Here is a 13,711-nt window from a genome sequence, read left to right on the forward strand (position 1 = left end):
AAGCTGATATTGGCCTGTGCCGATATCATTGTGCATCCCTAGTCCCTGAATAAACCTCATTACCCAAGGGGCATATGTGATGCTTACCTGTTTCCGTTGACGCTAGCCTATTTTTCTCCGTCGGGAGCCACAATCAGCTCCAGCAGCCGAAATGCTGTAACGCTGCGCCCACTGGTATAATGTTACATTACAACAGTGTTGGCCTGGCTCCAAAAGGGCAACACAAAGAGAATACGAACAGAGTCAAAGGGTGACCCAACAGAGCTTTGAAGGTCAAATCCTACATTACTAATGGCAGGTCAGGAGCAGCAAGCTAACCTTAGTGCCACTCCTAGCAGCAAAGAGCCTGTTGATGTAGTGTTTACATCGGTAAAACCACCTGCGCCTACTGTCACCGCTCATGATGAGTGGACCGTTTCTTTAAAGCAACACGGCTTATATCTTCCACCTGCTGTTAGCGAACTGACCCGTAAAATAACTCTTTTGGTTCTTTTGGTTGCTCACTGTAACCATAATCACTGTAAGTGTTTTCCATATAGTCACATATTTACTGGTATGTATTACTTCACGTTAGACAAAAAAACGTCCAAAAAGCGCACAGCTCTGGATGTTGTGTTTGCCATGTTGTTACTGGCTTCTTTTTATGATACACATTTAATGCTATTCGACTTCCAGGTCAAAGCCCGGGGCAAAAACTGTGGAGCATGCTCAGAGTGCCTTGGCCAGTTTGGGTCCGATGCAGGAGTAATTCAACTTTCAATCGCATTATCTTGGTGTGTTAGTCCGACTTTAAGAAATTCGATGTAGTACCATTTCAGTTGGACTAACATGTATTTTAAAAGTCCAATTTTATTCAAACTAACACAATAAATGGCACTCAGAGCAGCCTCACCCTTATATATGCATAACTTCAAGTCTTAATGAGATTTAACCAAGTTTTTAATTTTAATATTCACCCCCGTACAGTCGTTATAAATGTTGAAATTACGTTTTTATGCCAGGCTGTGAACATGTGTATTTCAGCTGTAAAGTTGGGCATTTTAACATGGGGGTCTGTGTTGATTGACTCACTCGTGGAGGCAGCCTCAAGTGGGCAGTTGAGGAACTGCAGTATTTGGCACTTCTACATTGCTTTGTTGCCACTTGGTTCAACCCAAACATTATGGTGCTTGGTTATCTTATTTATTTTAAAGTTGTGCTATTATAAATAAGGAAAAAATATTAATGATGACAATGCTGCTGCAGCTGCTGATGTTTATGAACATTATACACCTCACTGAACTACATACTGATTTTTGATCATGTGGGAGCAGTACTCAAAGCTGTAAACACAACACTGATATAGTATCACCATGCTACAGTGATGAATGTGTGACCAAACAATCACCTACTTACATATTCAGCGGATATGTTTATGGCACCTAATGAACTGTGTCCAATATTCCCTCCACCCACTACTTGCTGAGAGAAACATCTGGCTTTAAGGTGCTGAATGCTCCGCTAGGTCATGTATTTGCTGATGTTGTCTGATGTTTGGTACTGGGCAGACAGTATACAGCCTGTATGTATGGTAAAGACAAAAGTGACTGCAGTTGCCCAGTTTGTATTGTTTGCTTTGCATACACAGACTTTGGAGTTTGTGTTACACTTACTTGTCTCACATGGTTAGGTTTGCATTACAGGCTGTCGTCGTCCATCTTCCTGGCAGCAGACATATGCAGTATAAAGAGCATGCTTAATGGGGCTCATTGCCATGCACCTCTGGACTTGTAATGACCTTGTTAGCTTACTGGCTAGCTACTGTATGTGTTTGCATTAGCATTCATAGCAGGGAAGTAGATTTCCCTCATTCTCCACTCCCTAGTGAACCCAGTTTATCACTCCTACACTGGCAGGTGTGGCTGAGAGTGAAGGAAGTGAGATATTGGCCAGCAGCAGTGGCAGCAGTGTGGTAATTAACAATGCCATTACCTCTCCTGCACAGTATGTGGTATGTGTGTGTGGCTCTGAGTGTGTGTGCACCTCCTATTACCATGCGGCAGTAAAGGCATTTCACCATGCAGCATGCGATGATAAGCCGTTTTAATTACATTTGTCACACGGTCACAGCTCCGTTCTTGATCAGAACCTAAACAAGAGATAGATGATACACTGTTGCCTCTGATAAATCAGAGCCATTACACAGGGTAAGATATATGCTATGGAACTCATCCCATTTATTGCTGTTAGATCCTGACAAACTGCACTTCACAGAACTAATGTTCCAGAGAGAAGACACAGCTCCAGTCAGAGCAGAGGGGAGACAGAAAAGCAGTGAAAGTTGTTTTGTTCTCCTACTTAGAAGTCATGTGTCTTCCCACAAAGCTTCTCTTCTCTTTGCATCCTCCTCCCTAAAATCAATTACGCTATTTCCACACAGAAAATTGCACAATTATCTTCCAAATTAGAAGGATGATTTTATTGTCAATCAGATTGGATAAGGGCAAAGTCTGTAATCATGAGCCTTTGTTGTGCAAACTAATTTTCTGTTGACATCAGGGCTCTACATCACCCGCTAAACGTCCCTCCAATCTGAGAGGTGGTTTAGCAGGTGGCTCTCCGACAATTATCGCTCTGATTGGCCCGGGCTCACTGTGTTAGGAATCATTCATCTCTTTCTCTCCTTGGCTATAAACAGCTCTGAATGATTGATTGGAGACCTGAAGTGGATTGTTGTCAGTGAAGAGTATTAGATGATCTGGATAATGCTTATACTCGTGGTAATGTGGCCCTTCATGGTTGTTTTTGATTTATTTATTTTTCAGTTTTTTTCAGCCAGCAGGCTTAAACCAACAATGCTGTGATCTAACAAATGAGCCATATGATAAATTGTAAAATGTTAAATTGTTTCACATTAAATAACTGCAAAATCCCTGCTGTTTAGTACAGATGCTCCTTCTCATTGAATAGCAGTGCTTTTTCTAGATTGGTAGACATGTCTTAATCTACCAGAAATTTTGAAATGGACGCATGGGCTCTACTCCTCTCATTAGATCACATGGAAATCAGCAAGTCTTAAATGACAAATTGCTTAGCACCAGAACAGCATCAACCTGGTGGATGAGGTGCTTTCAGATGATAGTGAAAAGCTTGAGTTGTTAAGTGTTTTTGATGTGGTGTCTGTTTAAATCTATTTAGATATTAAAAGTGAAATATACAGTGACATTTTGTAAAATACAGAATAACTTGAAAGCTGCACTTGTCAGTATTTTGAACATCATCAATGCATCAAATTGCTATGTGTAATTTAAATGGGGGGTCAGTTGTAGTGACCAAACCACTTATGTAATAATTATAACGCAGGTCTGTAGGTCCCTTCAGCTTTAAAGACCTCTTTAGCCTCTTTTAAGCCCCATTTCTACAGAACAGTACAGTTCAGTTCAGTTCGGTATGCTTTCTTTCCGTTTCCACTGTGAAAAGTTGTGGATGGTACCAATGGAACCGTTCCGTACTGTCCCCAGTTTTGGTCCCCCCTCTGTTGGGGTACCTAGCACACAGATCTGGTACTAAAAGGTGGAGCTGTGAACACTGCAGTCTGTTGATTGGTCAGTAGTGGACGTTCACTCTGCTCGGGGCTGAGTTGTGGCTGGTTTTGAGGTTCATGTAACCACTGTTCATACCGTAGAGAGTTTTATGTACATTAGTAAACTATAATTACAAAATGAAAGGATGTTTTGTTGCCTCTAACGTTAATATAACTTAATTCACTGGGCCGACTGCCAGCAACTTTTAAGGTGCAACGTTAACTTGTAATGTTACAGTGTATGAGTTGACAGCATGAATCCATCAGCACACCTTAAATTTCATATGTCAACTTTGACCACACCAATTAGTTTTGATGTCTCTCTTGGATGACTTGGATCTCTTGGATCAAATAATGACTTGGATGATTTTTCGTAATAAGTGGATCTTCAAGTGTTTCGACTGGATTATGTGAAGTGCCTATATATTCGAATCCTCATTCAGAGAAAAAAAAGTTTCGTGGAGCATTGTTGCTATGGTCTCCAGCAATACTAAACCCCTGAGCTTGCCTGAGAAGGACTAAATGCATCAACCCACTATTTTTAAATATCCCATTTAGAGAGACTCTCACTGCAGCCTGTTTTATTTTGTTCTGAAAATGTTGGCATGCAGCCTCGTTCTGTGGATGATAAACAAGGTGCAGACTGATAAAGGAGGAAATACAGTGAGTACTGGAAGAAGCAGTGAGTGACAACAACCCCGCCCACATGAAAGAGTACTGTTTGCGGTGGAAACGCTAGGGTCTAGGTACCATGTCTGAAGGGTTACTTTTGATTCCAAAAGTACCATACTGAAAGTGTTTGGTAGAAACGGGGCTTTAGCATCATTTAGCTCATTGTTTCGGTTTGATAAAAACTCACCTTACAAACCAATGTCACCAACAAACAAAGAGCTAAAGAGCTGGATGTTTTCTGTGCTGTGGATTGAGATCTGATGTCATCTGGACAGGAGTGTATGCATAAATCATCCATCAACCACCCAGCCATCATCTGATTTAGAGACCTGCACTTGCATGGACATTTCACTTACCCCTTACTGTCCCTGTAGGCTATGTTGATTTTTAAATTATGTATTTTATTGATGTATGAGTGTTTCATTTAACCATTTATTTTAATGATTACAGAAGCTGCTTTTAGTAATTGCTGAGGTTTCCATGCACAGTATTGACACTGCAGCAAATACTGGTGGACATTTAAGCAACAAAACTAAAAACTGTACACTTGACAGAGGAAACAGATCTAAACCTCCTGAAATAATCATTGAAGTTACGCTGTTTCTCATGCATAAATGCTCAGTGTCTCGCTTAATGGGGTCTCTGCTGCAGCACAGCAGCTCTGCATTTTAGAGAATGACATTAATATTTTCCTCATTAATGATGTATTATTTCACCCACGCACAATCCATTTGCTGTTAATCCGAATGATAATTTTATGACCTGACCCACCTGATCTGTCGATTTACCACAGTGCCTGAGGACATAACTGCAATCTACAGATCACTAGTGGACACAAACACGACTCCTAATTAATGGTAATGTTTCTTTGTTTCTGCTATGGGTAAACAGGCAACCCTTTGGTAATGTACACCATATCAGCTTTATAATATGCCTTTGCTGCATTTTCAGCCTGTTCCATTGCCCCCGAGTTGCCTAAAAATACAGCAAATAATGCAGCTTTAAGTGCAAAGTGGAGCAGAAATGGATAGTTAACTCTTTCACAGCTGGCACTGAGTGTCAATTTGACATCAGGAAGACATTAAACTCTTCTGTGGAGCAGTGGTTAGCATTGTCACCTCACAGCAAGGGGGTTCCTGGTTTGAATCCAGGGTGAGGGGTTCAAAGCCTGGGGTGGGGGAGCGTGGGTTTACTCCGGGTTTACTCCCACAGTCCAAAGACATGTGAGTTAGGCTAATTGGTGACTCTAAAATGGCCGTAGGTGTGAATGTGAGTGTGAATGGTTGTCTGTCTCTATGTGTCAGCCTTGTTATAGTCTGGTGACCTGTCCAGGGTGTACCCCGCCTCTCGGCCATTGTCAGCTGGGATAGGCTCCAGCCCCCCGCGACTTCCAACAGGATAAGCAGTTATGGAAAATGAATGAATTAATGAATCAAACTCTTGCGTCAGATGTTAATATTTTGGTTGGAATGGAAATCAAGATGCCAATATTTTAAATGTCTTAGGATGTTAGAATTTCATGTTGTGTGGACGTTAAGACATTAAGTTTTGTTCCATGTCAACATGACATTGGCATGAGACGTTTGGAAGACATTAAATTGTGGTTATTTAACAGCACAACTCAAAACCAACAAAATGTAAACATCGTCTGTCACCAGTACTCTACCTCAGATTGACGTTGGCATTAGACTTTGTCCTGACATTGAATTTTGGTCCCCCTCGATTTTGATATTGCAACCTTCCAACCATATTGTAGGGTTGACTATTGGTATGATGAAATGATATAACAGCTGGAACAGTCTGGTAAGTTCAGAGGATGACATCACTTTACTGTAATGCAGCCTTTAAAACCAGGAAACAACACTTACGATATCCCGATATCCAAAATCTAAGACGATATCTAGTCTCATGTCATAATATCCATCTCATATTGATACATTGCCCGGCTCTGTTCTGGAGTGTAAAATGCTAATACTCCACATTATAGTGAGCAGCAGTTTGCCAAGGATGTACTTTTGCTGTAGTCTCTATGTTGTGTTGATGTAGAAATGATCTGTATTGTAATATTTGTATCAACCCTCAGTTGTCCAGTCCCGGTTGACAACAAGCCACTGTATGCTGACGGTCATGTGAATGGCCATGCCAACCCGACGTTCTTACTAAAAAAACAGGACCCAGATCACCTGGTAAAGAAGCCCATTATAACCAAGACACTACTCTGATTTTTTATTGTCTATGAATATTAGATAAGCCACTAAACTTATGATTATGGTCGTATTCTTCACCACAACCTAAATTTAACCAAATGTCAACGTCTAACAATGTTTGTGGCCCACTGGATTTGCTTGTTAATAAAGAAATAGAAAAATCCTGATAATTGATCAATGAGTTTGGTCTTTTATTAAAGAAAATCTCTGAAATCCTCTCTGGTTTCCACTCTTTGAATTAGTTTTCTGTATTAAAAATTGAATTTGAATTTTAAAATAAGGTTGTATTGACAAAAGCAAATTAAAGATGTCCGCTTGGGCTTCAGCTTGTGATCAGCCTTGCAGAGAAACAAAAAAAGAACAGCAACAAGAGCACTTCTGGAGCCCCTTACACTCATTGGTGATTTATAAGGGGGAAATAAATAATTACCAAGAGTAAAAAAAAAAAAAAAAAATGCTCAGCAGGATGTGGCCTAAAAATCTAATTCCAGGTACTCAAACAGATGGCTAAGAGTAAAAGCTCCGTGATAATTGAGGGCTATTACATTATTAAAAATAAAAATATTCCAATGTGTATTGGCACACTTCATCTTCCTCTTGGTGTTTTGAAATACCCAGATCAATTTTTGTCTAATTCCACACGTGTCCAAAGCTGAAACCAAAGCAATGCACACACATACGGTAGAAAAGAATAGATAACAGGAATTTGCTTCACAGTTACAGTAAAATAAATTTCTATTGACATATTGATGTGAGATGATGCAATAAACTGCAACATTTGCGTTTTATTTTCCATATACAGTATATGAGCTATATTTAGATTTGCCTGAATTGCAAAACAAAGGGTCACACACAGCTTCTCTGCGCAGTAACTGCTGACCAATCAAGTCACCCACCTTCTGTGTTATTTAAGAAATCCCTATTGTATGATAATAGGACTAAGTCAACAGAGTCCGGTGCTTTATACAGTCGCAGCAAATAGAGATGTTTGTTCAGAGCGAATCGGTAGTAACAGTTTCAGAGCTGCTGTATACTGTCTGCTGCCCACAAACAGGCTGTGAGGAAAAAAAGTTTAAAATAATATATATATTTATTAAATGTATTAAAAGATTTTAACCACTTATGGGCAGAGTTATGACTCCTGCGTCACTGATGGTAGCAGAGATTATTAAAACCAGCTGCGTGGCGTTCACTGTCTCTAATCACATGCCGCAGCACAATCATCATGCTTTATCCTCTTTTCATTTCCACTCACTTGGCATGCAGCAAACGGCAGAACTGCTTTAAATCATGACTGCACAAAGGCGGCAAATAATCATTTCTCAAATTGTGGAAGTATTCCTTTAATGCTGCACCGCAAAGAGTAATCCCCGCTGTAGAATAGAGATCTATGCCTGCGTCCTTCACTTCGTTGTCAAGAAAGTGGAGTGTGGGTGGTGTGAGTGATGGATTGAGAGAAATGTATGCTGGTGTTGACGAGTGGTTCAGGTGTGTGTGTTTGTGTGTGTGTGTGTGTGTGTGTGTGTGTGTGTGTGTGCGTGCATGCACATGTGATAGTGGAGGTGGAGGCAATAAATAATAACTGCAGTGATTGACAGGTTGGGTTGGATAAGGACGGGAGGACCCTCGTTAGCCGCATCCATCCTCTGCGCCATGTTTCTATGACAATGTCAAATGTGCTGCCTATTAGTGCCACTTACACAGACATGCTCCCTTCAGGGAGGGAATGGAGCCCCTCACTATGGCAACCATTTGGAGTGACTCAGTCCTTCCCATTGCATATCAGGCTTTGGTTTAGTTGAGGGATGTGTCTAAAACCTGAGACTCAACTAGCAGGGAGGATTACGGAAGAGAGACGTGTGTCTGTACGAGTGTGTTCTCATGTACGCTTGTGTGTGTTTGGGGAGATTCAGACTGACTGTGAGAAAACAGACAACGTGTCACTTCTCAACGGTCATCATTTTATACTGTCTGGATTACTGAGACGTGTAAGGATATAATTACAGATAGCACTTAGCACAGAATAAGAAAATGCAGCCAACACCGCTGATGGTGTCTGCCAGACTGTCAGCCGCAGCAAGAAAGGATAAGCACACCATTTGCATTTAACTGAGCTTGTATTGTGAAGATTGCTGCCTCAATACACAAAATACACTTTCTGATGAGAGCACTGGGTATGCTTTTTCATCTGCAGTGGAGGACTAAACTGTTATGGGAGAGGTAAATATAAAACACACCCTGCTGGTTTGCATAAAGACGAGATTCTAAGTGTTATGTATCTGTGTCTGTCAGGTGGCGGGAATTAAAGGGATGCTGATTGCTAACAAGAGGCAAGACAACCAGGTCAAGACGTACATGACCTACAATAAAGGCCGGGACTGGAGGCTGCTGCAGGCTCCGGCTAATGACCTGGAAGGAAACGACATTCACTGCATACTGGTAAGATACTGTGCGTTTACTGTGGGTCAGAAGCTTCTTCTGCTTCTCTTGTTGTTGTTTAAGTTGATGAGAAGGGATTATTGGTTACCAGGTTTGGTCCTTTTGGTTTCTCAGTTGTGGCATTTGCTTTTGCTCAAGAGGTAGAAAACCTACGACTACCAGAATATACTGTGCCACACCAGACCAATAAACGATTCCGCTGGTAGGTGACGTATTGTGACCATGGCTGTTTTTCCACAGGAAACGATGGGTGCATTCCAAAATGCATACTTTTTCTTTTTACTTTTAGAAGGTACTGCAGCTGCCCTTAGAAAGTACATACTGCTACGTGCAATATGTACACAATCGGGACATACTACTGTCTCATAATATTACGCCCTGAACTTTAAACCTCTTGCTTTACGGAGTTCGAAATTACTGTGCCACTGTTATTTTCATAAACATTTCCTTTTGTTGTTTGTAATATTTCTGATTATTTTGTTCACTTAATCAATCAATATTCCTATTATTACTGTTCGACTGGTCATCAGTTACTTACATAAGCTGTCATCCGTCCGTTGTGACTTCTGACAGCTGTCAAACAGCTTTAAAGCTGTCATCTGTTTGCGGCTCAGTCAATGTGACGTATCGTCAGCTGCGCTGAGGATTGTGGGTCAGAATAGTCAGCAAAGCAAGCTGGCTTTCATATTGCAAAATGCAAAATTGTAGTAGAACATCCTGGTATTTTTGGCATACTGCATTTGACATACTATGTATTTTGACATACTGAATCTTTTTCTGGCATACTATATAGTATGATGGTATGAGTACTGGAACGCACAGAATATGACTGCCGCCTGGTAACAAATGGTGTTGAATTACAGTTAAAAAGTTAGCTAAAATATGTTTCTGAAAACATTTGAGGTCAGGAATAAGCAACTCAGTAACAGAAAGGTGGTGATTAGTTGCACCGTTTGATCAGAGTTTGGTGTACCTTTGAGAGAAAATAGCGAGACACTGTCGATCTACTTCTATACTTTTCATGTCAGTGGTGGCAGGTATATGAAAGTGTGGAAGTACAATCTGTAGTCTGAACTACAGCTCTAGAGCCAGCACTGAAAGATCGGCATATCTGGTCAGATGGAGAGAAGTTTACCACATTTCATTTACACATACGGCCCACATTGTTATGACACAAAGCTGGTTGAAAATGGGCAAAGTATCCATTTAACAGCACACATACTGCCCTTGTTCTAAAACATCTATTGCAAGAACATTTAGGAAATGTTTTCTTTGTATCATCAGTGGCATTTGTAATTCCCTGAACATTAACGTAGCGTATGAGTAGTGCAGCAAAAATACATATATAAATAAAGGAATAGGGCTCCTGCTGTGACAATGTCTGGCACATAGTGACAAATAAGCTAATATTATGCACAACTAAATGAAGTGTAGCGTGAACCTTTCTATGTAAATATATACAGGGATTGTGTTTGTCATATTAATAAGAAGTCAGGACTCACACTGGTAGGTCTTATGCTTTCTTATATGAGCTGTGCTACCATTGACATCTGGGAAAGAGCTGCAGGGCATCTGGTAAAAAAATAAATTAACAATGGGATACACACTAGCCGTTTACATTTTTCTTTTTTTTAACTTATCGGCAAATAGAAAGATGTTTTTATTAATGGCCTGTAACTGCTCCAGAAAGCATCAGTAAATAATTTAATAGCCATTAAAAAGCCTATGTAGGGTGCCTTATTAAGAAGTGGTACTGAATTTGAAATGCAATTTACCTCTTCACATACATAACTTCACAAACACAAAAAGCTGCATGGAAAAAACAAGCCATTTAATTTAAAAACGAGTAGACACATTTTAACGTCAGCTTTGCCTTTTACTGCAACATACTGTGGCAAACCCAATGCTGGAGTTTAATATAGGTGTTTTTAAATGATAAATACTTTGGATATTGTAAATTGTGCTAAATAAATAAATACATAAATAAGTCAGATCAGGTGCTACACTGGCAGATCCAGAGACACTGCATGTGTTGACAGCGTCTCGTTCCTCATTAGACAGCCTCCCTGCGACTAAAACTAACAGCGTGACTGTTAGGAGGAATCATGTTTGAGACATTAGGAGGACTTCGTGCTGTTTAAGAGGTGATTTCGGGGCTGTGCGGTGTGGCTTACAGGTTCCCTGTGATTGCGCATTCATGTGACATTTTAATTACTGCCGTAGATTCCTTTTGATTACCCTGTTCAGTCCCACTGCCCTTGATGTCCTTACACCAGTGACACGCTGTCTGCTGCAGAGATGAAAGCAGACACGTTTTTTTTCTGCTCTGTGAACAAATGTAATTGTCTTCTGTTGTGTGCATGCCCTAGAGACTTGGCTTCATACTTTAATGCAAATTCCATCGCTCTTTGTATTAATGACAGATTAAATGCAATTAGCAAAATGTATGAAGGCACAGTTGGTTCTCTTTGGGAGACTAATGAATCTGGCTTGTTTTGTGATGGTTTTGTTTTTGTTCCACAGTTCTGTTCTGACCCTATCATTTATGAACTTCACAGTGAGAATAAGATTGATTTATCTCATGTTTACTGTAAATACGATCCAAAATAATATATCACCACCATCACAGACCCTCTTTACACCTTACATTAAAATGCAGCTTGTATCCAGATTGTATAAAGATATGTTTATTACATTTTTTCAATACCAACCTGGTATTAATGTGTCTCCAGTGTCAACACTGAGATCTGACTGAGATCCAGTCGCTCCGTCTAGCTCAAAGAACCACGCAGCTCAAACAGGCCCTACCTTTAAACAACTGTTATGATAGAAATTTCCAAAATAAATAGTTTTAATGAATTTAAAAATATATATATGATAATAATACAGTGACATAGTTTTTACATCATGATATTGTCTGCATTTTCAGAGACAATATTGGCATAAAAAAATCCAACAAATATCTATGTACATAGTTTTCTTTGTTATATTCGTCAAAGCCTGTCAGGGAGAACAGCGAGGTCGATGAGGATAAAACAGGCCTACCTGACTGTAAAGACAGTGATCGTCAGGAATACGTTACAAATGAGGGAAGCACCGCAGCACTGTCAGCATCAGATCAGTGTCAGCATCAGATGAGAGAGAGACCAGAGTGCATCAGGTGAGGGAAAGCTGCTGCTGCCTCACTGGTTTGAACAGTTGTACACTTTCATGTATTTCTGCCCACATTGTTGTTGTATGTGGATTGAAAATGCAGTTGCATTTACACCTGTGTTCCAGTGGTCACAATACGTCCCTGACCACCTCAGGAGGCGGTTTGGCTGATCAGATCACAATCCATCCTCAGCAGGGTGAGCTGGTGTAATAAGTATCAAATTATGTTAAATGCAAAGCACTCAGCAGCAGCTCCTGAGTGGAACGTTATGACACAGTGTCCCAACAGCAAACAAGTGTTGCATTGCATTTCCTTACATAGGAGCTCTCTGTCCACACTGAGTTTGTCAAAAATGTACTTATGGTAAATCATTTATACAGACCTCATAAATATAAACTGTTCTTGAGATAAGACTGGAGACATAACCACTTAAAAATGTGTGAGCACTTGCTGTCTTCCTACATTTGTAGATTTTTTATGAACCACAAACACACATTTTATATTGTACTACATAGCCTACTGGAAATGACATGCATTATGGTCACTTACCTTAACAGAAATGTCTATCTCTTAGGCGATCTCCCTCTAGCCAGTTGCAACTTTATTGAGGATTTGTAGTAAAATGAAGGTAGCCTAAAAATAGAAATAGGACTTCCAACAAAAGTTCAGCTCTAAATGGTGCACGGCGTCGCTCGTGGGCAGTTAGGACACCTCTTTAGTCGGCTTCAGATCCAAAATGTCAAAAATATTGGCGCAGTTTTAGTTTTCTTGAGACTAACTCCACCATGTCTCATCTCGTCTCGTCTCAAAACACATGAACTTTCTAGTAAACAAACACAGCGTGCGCCATGTGTCCCCCCTCCCACCACAACTAGAATTGTATCTCCTTCACATTGACGTGCTCGGCTCAAGGCCTGTCTGACACTAGCTGCTACATTAGTCCATTTAAACATAATAGTCATCATGTTGTCATACTGCGTACTACTAATGCTATGGATCAGCGGTAGAGCAGGTCGTCCACTTATCGGCAGATTGAAGTATCCTTTGTCAAGATCCCAAATTGCTCACAGTGGTTGTTCCTTTGATTTGGAGAGTGTGTGAATGTACTGAGTAGCAGGTGGCACCTTGTATGGTAGCCTTGGCCACCATTATGTAACTGTGTGTGTGAATGGGTGAATGTGACATGTAGTGTAAAAGCACTTTGAGTGGTCGGAATACTAGAAAGGCGCTAGTGTAGTCCATTTAATGCATAAAGTTGAATTTGGCACAGTGGTTTAAGCTCGCAAACCAGACCAGACCGGCAAAACATTAAATGGATCCAACTCTAGTCCTCAGTGTGTTTTGGGTGCATTTGCACCTGTACCTTAATGTGCTCAAGCACTATCTGATAGCAATCCAATCACCCAAAATGCCTTATAATGCAAGGTGTAAAGGGGGCTTTCACATGAATATAAACTATTTTGACACCCATGTCAGTCTATTCCTTTCCGTTTAACTTTCCATGTTTATTCTTCTCCTGCAGCCTTTCTGCTCACTCCATCTCCAGCTGCAAACGTCAGAGAACCCTTACTTGTCTGGAACAATCTCCACCAAGAGCTCTGCACCAGGGATCATAGTCGCCACGGGTAAGACAAAACACTCAACACAAACGCAAAGTAAACCCACTTTGATAAATCG

The 13,711-nt window shown here is 40.5% G+C and overlaps 1 protein-coding gene across 2 annotated transcripts in view; it reads left to right on the plus strand.

The window, feature by feature from the left end:
* The window catches only part of sorcs3a (sortilin related VPS10 domain containing receptor 3a), a 315,141-nt gene that overhangs the window by 229,244 nt on the left and 72,186 nt on the right, over window positions 1-13,711 (plus strand). For both annotated transcript variants that reach the window (XM_050045235.1, XM_050045234.1), the window contains exons 10-11: window positions 8,734-8,880; window positions 13,557-13,659. In XM_050045235.1, the coding sequence (XP_049901192.1) occupies window positions 8,734-8,880; window positions 13,557-13,659 (250 nt within the window). The remainder of the gene's footprint in view (window positions 1-8,733; window positions 8,881-13,556; window positions 13,660-13,711) is intronic.

Source organism: Epinephelus moara, chromosome 5 (genome assembly GCF_006386435.1).
Source record: "Epinephelus moara isolate mb chromosome 5, YSFRI_EMoa_1.0, whole genome shotgun sequence".
NCBI lineage: Eukaryota > Metazoa > Chordata > Actinopteri > Perciformes > Serranidae > Epinephelus > Epinephelus moara.